We start from the raw sequence: 18,406 nt of genomic DNA, 5'->3' as shown, positions 1-18,406 counted from the left end.
CACTTTGCAACCCTTGTGGTAATGTGACGTGTTGTTCTTCTGAGGTTGTCTTGGCATTCATTTTTATAAGGCAGCAGTATCCAAAATGCAAGCAAGCAAGCAATTCATTTTTTGTATACTGCACTTTTCATCCACCCTCACAAACAAAAATCCAACAGAGTGAGGTCTGGAGACCTTGGTGACCAATGAACGGGACTACCCTGACCAAACCATCATTCAGGGAAAGTTCCATTTAGATATTGCATCACCAGACTGGTCTAATGTGCAGGAGCTCTGTCATGCTGAAAGTACATACCAATCCTTGTAGCCAAGGGAACATCTTCCAATAGTAGTGGAAGTTCATTTTGCAGAAATTAGCATTAGTAGAGGTATATGATGCAAGAAAGCAAGCTTATGCAGCATCAGCCAAAAAAAAACTTCCACATCACCCCTCCGTTCGTTCAAAATACCTGTCCAGCTGAACCTTAAATTTATTTAGCTATCAATTTCCACAACACCAACCAACTACCCGCTGGCTAAAGGCAAATTTCCGCACATCTATCCTACATCTGTCTTTCCTCAATTTGAATTTATGCCCACTCAGGTGATTATTCTGAGCAAGAGGCAAAATCCTATCAGCATTGAGCATGCTCAAACCATTCAAGGCTTTATACACTTCTATCAGATCGCCTCCCCAGTGCTAGTCTCCAGACACTGTAATTTGCAAAACTTAAGCCTTTCTTCGTAAGAGCAACCCTTTGTTCCATTCACTAATCTTGTTGCCCTTCTCTGTACTCTTTCCAGCAGCTCTACATTCTTCTTGAAATGAGGCCTCCAGACCTGTATACAGTACTCAAGGTGTGGCCTGACCATTGCCTTATACAAGGGAATAATCACCTCCTTATCCCTGCCCTATATATCATTGACAAAACCCCATGACCTTCCCTAGCAGCCTGTCTGCATTGCTCAGAAAACTTCATATCTGACTGCACAATTACTCCCAGGTCTTTTTCATTTTCTACCACCTTAAGTGTAGTACCACACAGTTGGTACGTTTCTCTGGGGTTACTTCTACCCATATGCGGTACTTTGCATTTGTCAATATTAAACTTCAGTTGCCACTTCTTAGCCCATCTGCCCAATTTATCTAGATCTTGTTGCAGCAGCATACCGTCAGTAGTGTCCTTAACAACCCTGCCAACCTTTGTATCGTCTGCAAACTTGGATATTAAGCTTGATATACCATCATCAATATTATTTATAAATACAGAAAACAATAATGGACCCAACACTGAACCCTGTGGGACTCCACTAATAACATTAGTCCACGATGAGCAGTGTCCATTGATTATCACTCTCTGCCTTCTCTCCCTCAACCACCCCTTTATCCATAGCAGCAATTTGCCTCCAATGCCACACTGCTCCAATTTGTGCAGCAGTCTTCCATGTGCAACAGTATCAAAAGCCTTTCTAAGATCCAAGTATATAATATCAAAGTTATTCCCTGCATCCAGTTCTTTTGTGACTGCATCATAGTATCCAATCAAATTGGTCAGGCAAGACTTCCCCTTAACAGAACCATGCTGTGTCTGAGCTATAACTGAAGTCTTGTCTAGATGATCCTGCAGTGCTTCTTTAACCAGTGCCTCCATTAATTTTCCTGGAACTGAAGTTACTCACAGGTCTATAATTACTTGTGTCAGCCTTTGATCCTCCTTTGTGAACTGGGGTCACATTTGCACATCTCCAGTCTATGGGTACCTCCCCTGAGTCCAAGGAAGCTCATAATTATGGCTAACAGTTTGCTTACTTCCTTTGCTGCTTTCTTTAATATAACTGGATAGATCCCATCCACCCCAGGTGCCTTTCTTGTGTTTATCTTCAACAATTTCTCCTCCACTTTACTCTCAGTTATTACAAGATTATCTAGCTTACTGCCAGAGTTGAATACACTTATGGCATTCCCCTCACTGAATAACTCCTCATGTGTGAATGTCGATGCAAAATATTCATTTAGTTTGTTAGCTACCTGAGCAGGATCATCAACAGTTGAACCATCGATTTCAAGTGGACCAATCTGATTCATCTCCTTCCTTCTTGAGTTTACATAAGTAAAGAACTCTTTGCTGTTTTTCTTTGCATCCTTTGCCAAAGATTTCTCATAATCTGCCTTTGCCTGCCTAACCTCCTTTGTAACTTAGTTACAGATCAACTTATATCTGTCATAGGCTTCTGTGTCATGTGTTAATTTATATGTATCCCATGCATTTTTCTTCTCTGCCATATGTCTCATTAGTTCATCAGATATCCATTTAGGCCTAAACCTTGAACAATATTTCTTAGTTGGTATGTAAAGCTTCCAAGATAAGTTCTTTGAATGCTTCCCATTTTGAATTTGCTGCTGGTAACATCATCAGTTGGTCCCACTGTATAGAATTTAAATACTGTCTCATAGCATCGTAGTCGCCTTTACGAAAGCAAAAACCCTTCCCTTTACCCCTGATGGTAGTTACCTCTTTGAGTAAATCCCACTTCAACACACTGTGATCACTGCCACCTAGTGGTTCCTCTATCTGCAAGTTCTTAATGCATGAAGAATCACTACTGATAATCAAATCAAGAGTATTACTCCTTCTAGTTGCCTCCCGAACATGCTGCTGTAGAAAACAATCATCCAATAAATCCACAAAAGCCTTGCTAGTGTGTGAGTGACCAACCCACAAATTCCAGTCAATATCTGGGAAATTAAAATCCCCCATTATAAGACTCTCTGATTTACTGGCCCACTCTATTTCCCTGTACAGTTTCTTATTATACTCATCAGAGTCATTAGGCCTATAGCACACTCCTACTCTCAATTTTGATCTCCCAATGCTTATGTCACACCAAACTGACTCGACACTGCACTGTCCAGCGATGTCGACTGGCTTCACTTCCTTGGTTTTTATGTGTTTCTTAACTAATAGCATAACCCCTCCTCCCTTCCTATCCTGTCTATCCTTTCTGTAGACGTTGTACTCCCAAATTCCAGTTCTGCATTCCTTATATCTGTGTGACACCACGTCTCTGATATCCCAAAAATATCTGCCTTTGATGCTTTGAGCAATACCTCAAATTCATCAAATTTATTTACCAAACTCCTAGCGTTGGTGTACACGCAAGTATACATGCACCTGTTCTTTTTCTTAGCTACCCTAACACAACCCATGTGTTTACTTGAACCGCAATGATTCCCAGCAGTCTCTGAAATATCCTGCATCTTGTTTTCCAGGCTTCTGCTCATTCCAATAGAAGCAGTGCAAGAATCACTTTCACCTCTGCCAGTGGCTACTGTTAATCTATTAGTCCTTGTATCCCCCCCCCCACGCTAGCACTTTTCCGACCCTCCTAACTCTGCCTCGATAGCATCAGCAAATATTCTTGCACCCTTTCTATTTAAGTGTATCCCATCCCTGTAGAAGCAGTCCCTTCTGTTAACAAGTACAGACCAGGCTGAAAAAAATTGTACCCCTTGAGCGTTGCACAATCTTTCCAGGGCCGAATTGATCGACAAGGCTCTCATCATATACTCCCTCCTATCGTGTCTGGGCAGAATTGCAGACACTTTCAAATTCAACCCTAATTCATGGCTTTTTTTCAACAATTCTAGGTAAATGGGCCCTGTAAGACAATTTTGTAACACAATTGGCCCAATGAACTGATTGTTGATGATATAGCACCACATGTTTACAGAGAAGCGATGCTGAAAATTTTTTTTCTACAGTGGCATGTGGATTTTTGTCTGACCGCCTACGAGAGTTATGGGTGTTGTTGATACCCTCATGGATGAAAGTAGCTTCATCGCTGAACAGTATTAATGGAATTAATTGGCAATTAGCATTTACCCACCATGGGACAAAATTCCAATCATCTCCTGGCTGAAGCCAGGAGATGATTGGAATTGGATTGGAATTGGGTGTTGCACCTGCTGAATGTGAAATGGATACAAGCTGTGCTCGCGTAACGTTCACCATACTCTTATCTGTGGAAAACCGATATGTGTAGAAATTCTTCATGTGCTAATAGTAGGACTGCGTTCTACCAACCGAAGAATGTGTTCTATTTCATCCACATTTTGTTCATTTGCACATTCAGAAGAAATATGAGTGCTGGGAACTGTACCAGTCTCATGCAGTGTGGTAAAAACACTAGTTAATGCTCTTGAATCCTGTATTCTGCGGTTAAGAAACTGTCAATGGTATTCTCTACAAGCAGCAGTAGTACTTCCACCACAAAACTGTAGACAACCACCATATCAGCATATTTAGCATGTGTGAAGATGGGCGGCATTCTTAACAACACTTCTATCAGCATCAGGCTATAACTGTTTCTTGGTCGCATCTGATTCAGGGAGCTGTGCGTGCCAGTTTCAAACAGCTGTATTCCCGTATCCATTGAGAATTGGGCACATGTTTATATGAACTTTTTACTCAGAATAATCGATACTATAATCATACAAAATATTTACTATTCCTCCTGAATTACCGTGTGTGTGTGTATGAAACAAATATTGAAGAACCAACAGTTGTAGAAATACAGTGGCAGACAAATAAACTGCATCACTTGTGAATTTTGCAAATAATGTGTTTTGTGCTGCATTGTGGGTTGCAGAAAAGTTTGAAATTCATTTGTTAGATGGGATATATATCTCTGTAAATGAAATCCAATAAAAAGACTCCACCTGATATACCTAATTCCCATAAATATCTTCCCAAAGGTTAATGCATAATTAATTAAAATATGAGAAATCATGCAAATGGCAATCATGACAACCAAACATACATTTTATTGCATTTAAGTGTACAAACTGGAATGACCAGTTAACGTAACAGTATTATGTATTGTAAATTAGCAAAATAAGTCATTAATATTTTGTTGTTCCTCCTCGAGCTGCAGCCTTTAAATGATCTGCCATAGAGTTAATCAACTTCTGGGTATATGGTTGCCCAATTTCGTGGCACCACGCCCTTACAGTGCTCTCTTGCAGCTGAATCTTACTTTTTGGCTTCTTCTGAGCAATTTTAGATGACATTATGTACCAGCAATTTTCAATAGGGTTCAAATCTGACTGTTGCCGGGCCAGTTCAACACTTTACTGCCAGCATTTCTGAAGTATGACTTCACCTTAAGGGAGAAAAACGAGGGAAAACATTGGTGTAAGTATGTTTTAAGCCTTGTGAGCAAGAAGACAAACTCATCATTAAATCTAAATACAGGTCGACCATCACTCCTGTGGGGTGCCGGATCACCAGTGGTTATTTTAGCCCATACAGTTTACCCAACAGCTAACCACCTCCTCCTACCTTTTAACACATTGACTGCCAAGCTAGTTTAAGAAAAAAATTCCCCAGGAGCCAAAAATTATTTAGCAAATAATTTGATTTGTAATTCTAAAATAAATATTGTAATGTCAGTGTTGTCGTTTTTTTGCTTAAAAAAAAAATATATATATATATATATATATATATATATATATAAAAAGTATTTTTTATGTCGCCTATATGTGGCCAACATGGTCACATATGTTGGTTACTTTATTTCTTGAGAAACCATGTCGGCCATGTACATGTGACGCTTTTACGGCATACATATGAAGGTCGTTTGTAATTAGTTTATTGCGAGCGCTGCAATAAAACTAATTATGATAAAATAAACTCTTAAACATCGCAATAAGTCTGTCAGTATTGTTAGAGATTTTGTGAAAACAAGTTCTTTAGGGCGCTATATTATCCATCATATTGTGTTGTGTTTTTCCCCAAGTTTGTACAGGTGTGTTGTAAAAAAATCTAAAAGAGAATGGCTAAAAGAAAATTACTAAAATAAGAGCAACTGAGAGAAACTGCTGAAATTTGCAATTAAGCAGAGTTAAACTTCTCACAGACACACCACTGTAGAGTTTTTTCAGAAGTTCAACTTTATCTATTATGGACAACATACAGTGTTTGTGCTTTCCACCATGAGAGGCACTTCCTTTATGCATTGGAACCATGGCTGGGGCTAAATGTGAGCAGGTTATAATAATAAATGCAGAAAAAAAAGTGGGAATGGCTTGCCAGTGTTTTCGTGCTGATGAGTTCGTGCCAACAGCTGATGCTGCAACCAATGCCACCAAAACAGTAGCGGCAGGTTGGTACGTCGACCCGGAAAATTTGAAATTACGTTCGTGGAAATTATGTCCAAATTAGTGGTGGTACCAGATTAGTGATGGTCGACCTGTAGTATAAAACTTACCAATTTTGCTGTGTTTCAAGGTGCTGAGTCCTGTTGAAAAATGCAGTTTTGGATGTCTTTGTGAACGTCTTGAAACCTAATAATGGGTTTCAAGCACTCCTCCAAGATAGCAGTGTAGGTTTCTGCATTCACCGTTCCGTTAATAAAATCAACTTGCCCCACCCCTTTGCTTATTATGTATTTGCAGACCATCTGATCGGTGGGGAACTTTACAGTCAGTGTTATACAGTCAAGATGGTATGCCTCCAATTTTTGTCTTCTGACCTACCGCTTCTCATCCAAGCCATGCAGGTTGCATTTCGATTCATCAGAATAGATGACAGTGTCCCATTGCTCTTTTGTCCATGAAACATGCGTTTTAGCCTAAGCAAGTTGCTTCTTCCTCATTTGTTGGGTCAGCAAAGGCTTCTTGGGTCGATAGGCATGCAGACCACATTCTGAAAGTTGTCTTTGGATAGTTCGTGCATTTGTTTCAACACCAGAAGCCATCTCAAAGTCCAGTTTTAGATCAGGAACACTAGCATGATGATTATGAAGGCATAGCTATTTCAAATATTGATCTTGGGAAGGCATAGTCACTCTATTACAGCCTGATCCAGGTCTTCTCTTCACATCACCAGTTCCATGCTTTAATTTCAGCACCCGGGATACTGTTGACAGCCTGTTTTATCAGTGATAGCACGTGTAGAAAGCTCTTCCTGAGACAGAGCAACAGCTACACTTTTTTTCTTGGTGTTAATAGTTACACTTTTGCAAAACAGGATAATAATGAGCATGTATTATACCCTTCCAACTCTGTATTTATTGAAACGGCTGATGTAATATCTTGCAATTACTGTCTGATGCAATAGAAGCATTATCTGATGCAATACCTTTGCTTTGCGACAAACAAAATGACTGTAATCAAACAATATCTTATACGTTTCAATTCAAATGTTACTTTTTTTTTTTTCTGCCACTGTAGAGCCTATAAATGAAGAATGATAATATGTAAAGTAAATTTAAACTGAACAGAACTGATTGTCATCGAATAAATGATTAAACGTTACATAAGAATGTGATATTAAACAATATAGAATATGGAGAATAAAACAAAAAAATATAAAAAAACAGGCTATAGGTATATATGTAGCTTCTAATGTATTGTTATGCAAGACTGGTGAATGTAGTGTTGCTTGTGAACCTATACTCAGTGATCACTGAATTATGACCATTATGACCACCTATCTAATATCATGTTGGGTCACTGTTTGCATGGATAACAGCCGCTATTTGCCTATGCATTGGATCTACTAGAGGTCTTAAAATGTCCATAGAGAGCTGCTGCCTGAAAGGATTTCCAAAGTGTTGGAATGGATGCCAGTTGTGTGTCCATAATCCTCACTTCCTATTCCAAAACATCCCACATGTGTTCAATTGGATTGAGGTCAGTCGAATTTGGAGGCCAATCAAGATGTGTGATATTTTCACTGTGTTCCTTGAACCACTCATGCATGGTGTGTGTCAATTCACATGGCACATTATCGTCATAGATCATCTTGTTTCTGTCTGGAAAAAAAATGCAACGTGGCAGGGTGCATATAGTCTCCTAAGAGCTGCCATTAGACCTCACCACTGAAATGTTTGTCCATACGCACCAGGGGTCCTAGTTCTTGCCAGCAAAACATGCCCCACTTTAAGCAACCACTGCCACCTGCCTGGATAGGGGGCACAACACACGATGAATCCATGGATTTGTGTTGCTTGTGCCACACACAAAGTTGTCCATTGGCTTGTTGCACCAGGTATTTGGACTCATCCGACTAGCATACTCATTTCCAGTCCTCCGGTGTCCTAGCAGCGTGTTATTGACACTGCAGCATTTGATGTTGACAGTGATCAGCAGTGAAGAGAGGGTGTGCCTTGGGTCATCTGCTGTGGAACCTCATACACTTGAAGGTGTGGCACATCGTCATTTGAGATATTGTCCTTGCATTCCCCATATTGTATTAGTGTTGTCAACTGTCACATAGTAACCTGCCACTGAGCATGTACAATGCACTGTGCCCTTCACTTGCCACAAATATTCACCTTACATAATCCTATACAGTTCTGTCAAGTGGGAGTTGGTTTGATCCGTTCAACACCATTCTTTGTACACCTTAACCACAGTGGGTTGTGAATAACTGACAAGACATGCCATTTCCGACATGTAAAACACCTGATGAACAAGCTCCCACAATCTTGCCCTTTTGAAACTCCTTAATCCCTTTACTAAGTCCCATAACTGCTACTTTATCACTTTGGCTTTGACAACCAGATGCAAATTACCACTGCTGTAACGTACGAAGCTGTTCAGTTTTTTATACTGTAAGCTATATGGCATAATCTTAATATTAAGGATGGGGTGGTCATAATTCAGTGATCACTTAGTGTATATATAGGGTGTCTCAAAAATATTGGTACAAACGTTTAGGGGAGGTAGGTAACATCTAAAGGAATGTGAATCGCATAGGAACCCATAACTGGAAACATCATGGGAAAGTAGTAGCAGAGGCCCAAGAAGCAGAAATGACACAAGACAGTAATTAGTGACAAACATTTATTTGACATAATATTAACAATGGAGTACGAGATGGATGCATTTCATGATGTTACAACAGATGCTCAAAGGTTCCACCATGAGACGCGATGCATGCGTGATACTGACGCAGCATGGATTGGCGGACACGGTTGAACACACCTGGAGTTTCTTTGACATTAGCAGCAGCGCAGACGAGTCTCGCCACGAGATCCATTTCCGTCTCCACAGGCGATTCATACACGGTAGATTTGAGGGCCCCACAGAAAGAAATCAAGGCTCGATAAATCAGGTGAGCATGGGGCCCAGGCAATGGGTCCACCACGGCCAATCCATCGATGCCCAAAACGCCTGTTCAAATGGTCACGAACACACCTTCCATAATGGGTAGGCACCCCGTCATGTTAAAACCAAATGTTGCGTCTCACATTTGCTGGAACATCGTCAAGTAAACCCGGTAGAACTTGTTCAAGAAAGATCCAATATTTAGCAGAGTTCATGCGGGATGGTAACTGGAAACGTCACAGAAAAGTAGTAGCAGAGGCACAAGACAGTAATTAGTGGCCGACTAAGCAGTCACCAACCGTACCTGCCCACACATTTATTGCGAAGCGATGTTGTGCCACATGGGGGTGCACACCGTGTGGGCCCTCTGCTAATCCATACACTAGTTGCATGTCTGCCAGCTCACAGTTCGTATATCGAAGCATGCTCTTCGTGCGGCAACTACTTCTTGAATGAGTAAACCAGAAACTTTCCCTCTCGCAAACTGATGAACAGCGCCGTGTACCGACTTACGGTGACATTTCTGGTTATGGGTTCCTATGCAATTCACATTCCTTTAGATGTTACCTACCTCCCCTAAATGTTTGTTCCAATATTTTTGAGACACCCTGTAATAGGTGCATATATGCATATGCACCTATTGTCTTCATTATATCCATCAGTCTGTGTGTGTGTACATCTGCATGTAACAACTTGTTCCCAGCAGACAGATTTTCATGAAATTTTTTATTTGGCTCTTTTACAAATATTCATCAAGCCATTCCATATTTCATTAAAATCAGACTGATAGAAATCAGCAGCTATTATTTCCTTTTCCTCTATAATTGGTACGTAAAAAAAAAAAAATCATAGATTAAATGTAGTTTTAATGCAGTATTGTTAGTTTTAGGGAGTCTCTGTTTGCACGTTTTGTGTGTATTGTAGGCACATTACCTACTTGTTTCTTCCAATGTCCAAATTTTAATTTTGTAGACATTGTGCTACTCTATAGTGCATTTTAACCTTTTTTTTTTTCTTCTATAATTGCCACTTGTAAATGCCTGGGGCTGCTTTTCTCTTACACTAGACATTTTTCATTTTAACTCTCAACATACAGCAGAATTGGTGTGAGGTTTATAGGTTAGGATTTACAGTACAACTGGTTGGGTGCCTCTGTAGCCAGGTGGGCAGGAGTAGCAGTGCATAGCACACACTTCTTGATTAGACCGGGGTTCGAGCCCATGACCACCAAATACGGAGGATGCGGAAAGGACGGGGAATTACCACCACAAATCCCCAGAGCAATATGGCCTTAGTTGCTACTGCTCCTAAAAACCAAATAACAAACAAATGGTTGGGATTTACAGTAAATTTGCAGTTGCTAGGTTTGTATAAGGATTGTGAGTTAGTGTTGAAGATTTTAATTGAGAGAAGCAATATATATCCCCTGCATTCAAATCTTGTCTCTTTACATCCAGATTTTTTCATAAAAATTTGTTCCTTATAAAATGAGTCATTCCATTATGAAATAAAATGGTGGGATGTTTCAATATTAAAAAAAAAAAATTACACTATACCTGCATTTCCATTATAATCTGTTTATCATAAATAGGTTTTATACTATACATCATTTTACTGTGTTGATTTCTGGTATTTGTATATTCATCAATGTTTTTGATACATAGAATATAAAGAGTTTTTATATAAATTGGATGGAAAGGACTTCCTTTTTATGCAAGCTGTCTTACATATGAGATCGAAACACTATACTATATATTAAATTGAAGGAGTTAATTGCATTAGTTAATAACGTGGCAGTAGTATGTTTAATTATAAGAAGAAGGAAATTTTTAAGTGAACTTACTGTCAGGTAGCTTATTAAAGAAAACATTGTTTGTTGCTTGATAAAATAAATATATATATATATAGATAGATGTATAGATATATATTTATTATAGAATATACAGTAAGTCCCCGACATATGTAAGTGATATGTTCCAGGACTTCTTGTGCAAGTCGAGTTTAACGTAACTTGGGAATGATTAATAAAATATTGCTACTATATCCTTGATATGCCAAAATTACAAACACCACATAATATCCTCAGAAGAATAAAGTAAAATAGTTACATACTGTATTTTTCAATTAATTAGTTATATATTTTTTATATTTTTTTAATTAGTTTAATTGAAAACTTTTTCTGGGGACAGTTCTGTAGCTGGAGTGACACATAAGAAAAGAAAACATAAAAGGAAGAAAGAACGTATGTTATTGTAATTAAAAACTGATACAGGTGCACTCTCTAACTGATAGAGGTAAGGGTTGCATTTCATGGAACTCTGCACAAGTCGAATTTTACGTAAGTCAGAATTTCCCTAAAGGCTTATGCAGCACTTGCAACTATGCTTGCTGAATTTGATTGAAGCAAAAAAGAAATGTTCGGCAAACATGAAAATAGAATTATTAATTCAATTTTTTTTTATCTCATGCATAGGAAAAATTACAAAAGAGTGCAATTACAAAAATTTCAAAACTATAAAATTACAAAAGAGGGGGTGGACAGGCATAATGTCAGCAAGTTTTCAAGCATTGTTGCCAGAATCAACATCTCCAGCTGATAAGTATGCTGCTGCAGAGGTTGAGAGCTGTGGAAATTTTCCAAAATTTCTCTGCTGCTGTAGAATTGGCACTGGCAACTTCACTGCATACTTTAACGTTATGGAAACTGTCGCAATGCTTGAACCTATTAAACCACCCGTTGCTTGCCACGAACTTGCCTTGGGGTTTGCCGTACTTATCCTTAATGTCTTCATAAACTAGGCCGTTTTAACACATAGGCGCACCCAGCAGATGTCAGGGGTCTCACTTGTTGATCTTAAATAATTTTTTAAAAGACCCTCTGTCCTATATGTTACATTGTGGTCGAAAGCACTGCAAACACAGAACATAATGATATATGAATAATGCTTTTTGGCTTTCTTTAAATAGTTTAAAGTGCTGAAAATATTAACATTTAGAAAAATAATATTTTTTTTTTTTTTTTTTTTTTTTTTTTGAGCACGATTTGTGACAAACGCAGGTTTCATTTTCAAAGTTAAAGTTCATAAAGAATGAATACAGAAATAATATGAACCAGTCACGTTTAAATCATTCATTAAGTTTAATGGCAATAGAGAATGAGCTTTTATAAAACATTGATTTTAATGATGTCATCCAGGAGTTTGCCACTTTGAAATGTTTTAAATCACTTTTATAATTTTTGTAAAAAACCTTTTCTTAAAGTTGTTCATAGGTATTTTCTTCATATTTGAACAAATTTCGTATCAATTAAAGATTTCAAAAAAATATAAATTTAAAAAAGGAAAAGAAAAACGACAAAAAAAAGAAAGAAAAAAAAACTCCATCGATGAGTTTCCATCTTGATGTGGTGATGGAGCATAGTTTTGAGTAGCTCTTTTAATACATAGGCTTATAAATGCGACTAAGAGAGACCCAGAAAAAAATTTAAACTGAATAGGAGCCACATTTGGAAATTTGCCGGGGGGGGGGGGGGCTGATTTTCCGTTCATATTATTAATAGCTTTTCCATCTTCTATATAGCGCCTGAATGCTGTTTTGTGATCGCTGTTGATCTTAAGTGCGTTGATCCTTAACATGTTCTTTTATACATGCACTGTCCTTTGAAATAGCATTCACTGTTGAAGCAGCGAGACTTAATTCCCATGCAATAGATGACAAACTTTGCCCTGCTTCTTACTTAATCATTTTCATCTTCATTTCTAAATCAATTTTGTTTGGTTTCCTAGCACTGCCACCACTTTCACTTTCTGTTGGTCTCTTTCCATTCATCATTGTAATGAGTAAATAGGAATGAAGAGAAGATTCTGAAAATTTATTTGTTTTTTATATGATTGAAGATTTCAGTGAAGGAGAAACACATTTCACCATAATAACATAAAAACCCACACAATTCCAGTTATAGGTATTATTGCAAATGCAATAAGATAGAGTTTACTACCTTTTTATAATTAGATGCACTAACAGAAAAGCCCAAATAAACCAGAAATGTTCTTTAGTAAAATATCAACAAAACTATTCAAAATTGATTCTTATAACAGAACATATAACGGGTAGCACTCCATTATAAAAATGACCTTTGACCTTTTAGAGCGATAAATAGCTTAGTTATATAGCGAAAATTTCGACTTCCGAGGTCTTGGAACGAATTACCAAAAAAACAATGTGTTATTGGGTTCATGTTGCGATGTTTTCACAATACTTGCATATATTCCTACGGGATTCGAAATACGTTTCCACGATTTTTTTAAGTTTACACCAGCCAGTAAAAACTTGTGTAAAATTGAATTTACGAAAGTAGAGTATTACGTAAGTTGGGGAGTGCCTGTATATATATAATATCGGTGTAGATACGCTATAGTTAACCCATAAAATTGAACTATGTATGTAGTGTAAAAGCATCGTTTTAATTATATCTCATATTGTGGCTACCTACAACGAGATACCAGATATTGCACTACTTCGAATAAGTAACGCTTCTATAGTAGAGAAGACTACGGTTACTTATTCTCGGTGGGCACCACTGAGAATAATTAACAGTAGAGAAGTGTTATTGATTTTTTTTTTTTTTTTTACTGTTTTAAATTTTACAATCCTCTAAAAAATAAAAAAATTGAGTGAAAAAAAAAATTTAAGTCATTCTGAATTTACATAACTCGGGCTTACGTAAGTCGGGGACTTACTGTAATAAAGAACATAGAATTGAGAATATTATATAGAAAACATATTCAAGTCTTTTGATAAATTGTGTGTTGAAGTTGGTAGCCAAGAAGAAATTGATGATTTTAAACAACCTAAAGGTAAGATTCTCGTGTCATTTTAATAGTAACAACAAATAAAGTTATATTTAATTAGCAACATATAGTAGAATTTTTCAATGTAGAAAGAAGGAAATTTCTAAGTTAACATTTCATTCAAGTAGAATATTAAAAAAATATATGTATTATGTTTTTTTAATTTAGTGAATCATCCTTTAATGCCAGAAAAAAAGACACAGATAGAAGATATATGCAAGTCTTTTGATAAGTTGTGTGTTGAAGTTGGTAACCAAGAAGAAATTAATGATGATTTTAAACAATCTAAAGGTAAGTGGATGAAATGTACCAGGATGAAGTGTAATAGTAAAAACATACTCATATATATTTAAGAAACTGCATAAATTCCTATAAGAGTTGGTTTATTACATAAGTATCCCCAGGGGCTCATATCTGGTAAGTATGGGCTTGGCACACCCAGGGTCCTGAGCTGGATATCATCATTCTTCCCTTTCTTGGTGATTCCTTTCTACTTCTCTCTCTCTCTCTCTCTCTCTCTCTCTCTCTCTCTCTCTCTCTCTCTCTCTCTCTCTCTCTCTCTCTCTCTCACAGGGTAATAGGGAATTTTTTTTTGGCTGGTGCAGCATAAGCCTCAGGCTTCCTTGCACCATATGGCTAATAATAATAATAATAATAATAAAATAAGGAGAAGCCTGCAATTCAGAAATTCACTGTGTAGCCAGCTCAGCATACTGTAGACAATGTTGTAGCACAATAAGGGCATTGCTATAGTGTGGTTTGCCGTGGCAACATGTAGAATACAATGACAGAGCTATAGACTGCCATGGTGCAGTTTGTTTTTCCTCTTCTTGAACTCAATCAATCTTACACTCCCACCACATCAATCAGCCAGCCATTCCAGAAATATCACTCCCTTCTTTCAAACGTAAATGTAATTTATTCACATTCACAGAATATATGACTGTACCTTAAGTGTGCACAAAAAAAAGAGCATTTCACTAAGTTGTTCAGTTAGGTACTACAAACACTTTGTGGAAGTAGACTATCTGTACTTACTGGTCTGTGTAATCATCTGTAATATAAGAACACATTAGCCATAGAAAATAGGAATCCAAAAAACAAAATATATATATATATATATATATATACACACATACACACACACACACACACATGCTTCTTTCGTAGATCAACATCATGGGCATTTATCACTGGAAATCTGGATATTGTCCATAATGTTTCACTCAAATCTGTCATGGAAAAAGGATTCAAATTTAGGCCTACCATAAAGCCTATTTAAAAACAGCATATATGAAGATCTGTATCTCAATATCTTGAATTTTTGTAATAAATTAGCTTACAAATATATGATACCTCATGAAGCATTCCAAAACTGTATAAATGTTGTATACCAAGACATTATAAAAACAGTTTCTGAGGCTTACAATCTTTATAATAATCCACATATTAGGTATTCTTATTGTAAAAAAAAACATCTTGGATTTACAACAGAACTTCATCATCACCCCTGTAGGCTTCTAACAATTTTGCCATTTTTTGCAAACAGTTTTACTATACCACTCTTAAAAAGGAAGTTGACAACAGTACCACCTTTCTACGTTGTCAACTTGGCATTAATGCAACCATTAAAAAACTTATGGCCTTACATAAAAAATTACACGCTAAAATTCGTAATTCTACTTTACCATTCTTATACATGATAGCCAAGTTCCATAAGCATCCTGTCGGCTTCAGATTCATAACAAGTGCCAAATAAAGTTGCTGTTATCTGCCAGGCAAACAGTTTTTTTAAATTTCTAAATACTATATTTATTAATCTTCCATCTACCTGGATCATCAATAATAATCATAACATCATCAAAACCTTTATTCCAATACCAACATTTTCAGTATTGAAACTTATGACTTTTCTAACTTATTTACCTCTTTACCACATCATCTGATTATTTCTGTACTTGATCAATTATACTCTAAGTATAAGAACATTCTTGTTATAGATGAGATTGTTTGGAATAACTATATTAATCTATGTATTCTCAACAATTACATTTATGATGGTAAATGTACTTATAGACAATCTGTAGGAGTATTTATGGGCTCGCAAATTTCTACATTAGTACGGAAAAAGGCCTCTGAGGTTGGGCAAATTCATATCTTAGCAATAAATAAACTCATACACCAACCATAAGAATAAGTATTTTACTGTAACTGAAAATTTACCAATTAAAATAAAATAAATATAATTACTACACTATGTATTTACAAAAACTGATATTATAATAAATTAAATTATGTACATTGTGAAAACATTAAAACTGTAATAAAATCCTTGCAATAAAATATACTAAAATAAACCGGATTAAAAACGATAAGAAACCTGCAGCTTTCAGAAGCATCGGCTTCCTTCCTCAGCAGTAACAAAACTTCCTGCAACACTTCCTTATATAACAGGCTCACGGTACTTATACACGTGGTTCAGTCGGCGCATGGTCTGAATTGGAAGCGAAAACAGCTCGTGAGCGTGTCAAGCAAAACCGTTCATCCGTACTTTGGATGAAGTGGTTTCAAACAGAGGATGCATACACATACCTCTGTCCCTATTCATGATATTGTTGTCGGATGAACTGATTCGTAAGCTCTCGAGTCATTTACAGTCCCAGAACCCATGCGCTCGATCCACAATAACCGCATCCTCTGGGGAGATTTGATGCTGCCTCTCCCAAAAATGCTTGGCCACAGCAGACTTGTTGTAATCAGCAGTTTTTTATAGCATTTGCATGCTCCCCTAGACGATCCTTGAGCCATCATTTTGTCTCGCCCATATAACATTCTCCACAATCTGGGCATTTTATCCTGTATACCGCTCCACTACTCAGGTCCTTTGCAATTGGGGTCTTTTATTTGGGACACAACTGTGTGCAACCTCCGCCCAGGAAGCTGCACATAGCGTGTTTTATAACCACGCAAAATTCTCGCTAGATGGTCAGTAACGCCCGGATAGTAAGGAATGTATGCGGTAGCCACAGGAACAAACGGTTCCTGACAGTTGCACTCTGTTCCTCTACTAAATCTGTCTATGATCCTCTGGGGGTATCCGCATTTTCTAACGTCTGCTTTTTTTTTTTTTTTTTTTTTTTGATTTGGTAGTTGTTGGCGCATCGGCTTCTGTGGCCATATTGCACCTCCCAAGGTTTTTGCAGTACTTTGATCCAAGCCCGAGGCGGGAATCGAACCCGCGACCTTTGGGTTGCCGGGCAGGTACTTTACCCACTCGGCCAGCCCGGTCGGCTAACGTCTGCTGTGACTCATCTAATTTCACATACTTTGTCCTTTTGCCACACTATTGGCCGACCGGGCTAGCCGAGTGGGTAAAGTACCTGCCCGGCAACCCAAAGGTCGCGGGTTTGATTCCCGCCTCGGGCTTGGATCAAAGTACTGCAAAAACCTTGGGAGGTGCAATATGGCCACAGAAGCCGATGCGCCAACAACTACCAAATCAAAAAAAAAAAAAAAAAAAAAAACCACACTATTCTTATGTTGTCCCGCTTGTGCTGAACTATAATGGGTGTACTGGCCTCTGCACATAGGTTTTTTATACACTGAAGTTTTGAGTGTAGGGCCTATCCTAGAGACCAGTACATCCAAGAATGGAAGGGTACCTCCTGTCTCCACCTCTGAGGTAAATTGTATAAATTGGGAGAAGCTATTAAGCCAATGGAGTGCATCATCCTCTCTCCTCTTCTGGACAACGGCAAAGGTATCATCTACTTACCTCTTCTATTTCTTTATGGGAAACTGACATCAACCAAAAACCCTGCCCTCTAATTCCTCCATGACCAAATTGGCCACGATGGCGCTAATGGGAGATTCCATGGCTGTACCGAGCACCTGTTTGTACATAACACCTTAGTATCTTCCTGTTATCTGGCTCTCATTAGAAGATTGGTTTTGGATAAAGTTATTAGAATAGCGGACTCATATAGACAGAGGCAAATTATGAAGTTTAATAGGTTGTTGGGAGAAGGTACAGTACAACGTAATGATAGAAGTACTCGTTTTGTTCACGATTTGAGTAATAGGCGACTTACTGAAGAGCAAGAGTGAGTTTTAAATCTAGATCCTAAGTTTACGCTTGTACCTCCCAAACCTCTCATTGTGGAGATAGCAATGGGTATTGAACGGGCCATCAGCAAGCTACCGGAGGCCCTAGCTAATGAGATCCGGGTGAAGTCTGCCGTTATTTTGAGCCAGGTGAAGAAAGTATCTCCGAATCTTAACTTTAGTCAAAGAAAAGCCTTGAACGAACTGAGAAGAGATGATGGAATTGTGGTTTTACCTGCGGACAAGGGCAGATCGACGGTTGTCCTAAACAAAGAAGACTATCACAAAAAAGCATTGGACCTTTTACAGAATAATAATACATATAAAGTTACTCAGAGAAACACGTTGGTTGGCCTAG

The 18,406-nt window shown here is 37.9% G+C and overlaps 1 protein-coding gene across 1 annotated transcript in view; it reads left to right on the top strand.

Moving 5' to 3' along the window:
• LOC150083334 (uncharacterized) overlaps positions 1-18,406 on the top strand; it is a 90,278-nt gene that overhangs the window by 27,418 nt on the left and 44,454 nt on the right. Inside the window, exon 2 of the mRNA XM_090377191.1 lies at positions 14,113-14,235. Coding sequence (XP_090233317.1) covers positions 14,127-14,235 — 109 coding nt within the window. The 5' untranslated portion in view covers positions 14,113-14,126. The remainder of the gene's footprint in view (positions 1-14,112; positions 14,236-18,406) is intronic.

Source organism: Mastigoproctus giganteus, chromosome 7, assembly GCF_048544385.1.
Source record: "Mastigoproctus giganteus isolate SK-2022 chromosome 7, ASM4854438v1, whole genome shotgun sequence".
NCBI classification, from domain to species: domain Eukaryota; kingdom Metazoa; phylum Arthropoda; class Arachnida; order Uropygi; family Thelyphonidae; genus Mastigoproctus; species Mastigoproctus giganteus.
The sequence above is the reverse complement of the archived record's forward strand: the minus strand, read 5'-3'. Positions and strand labels throughout refer to the sequence as shown.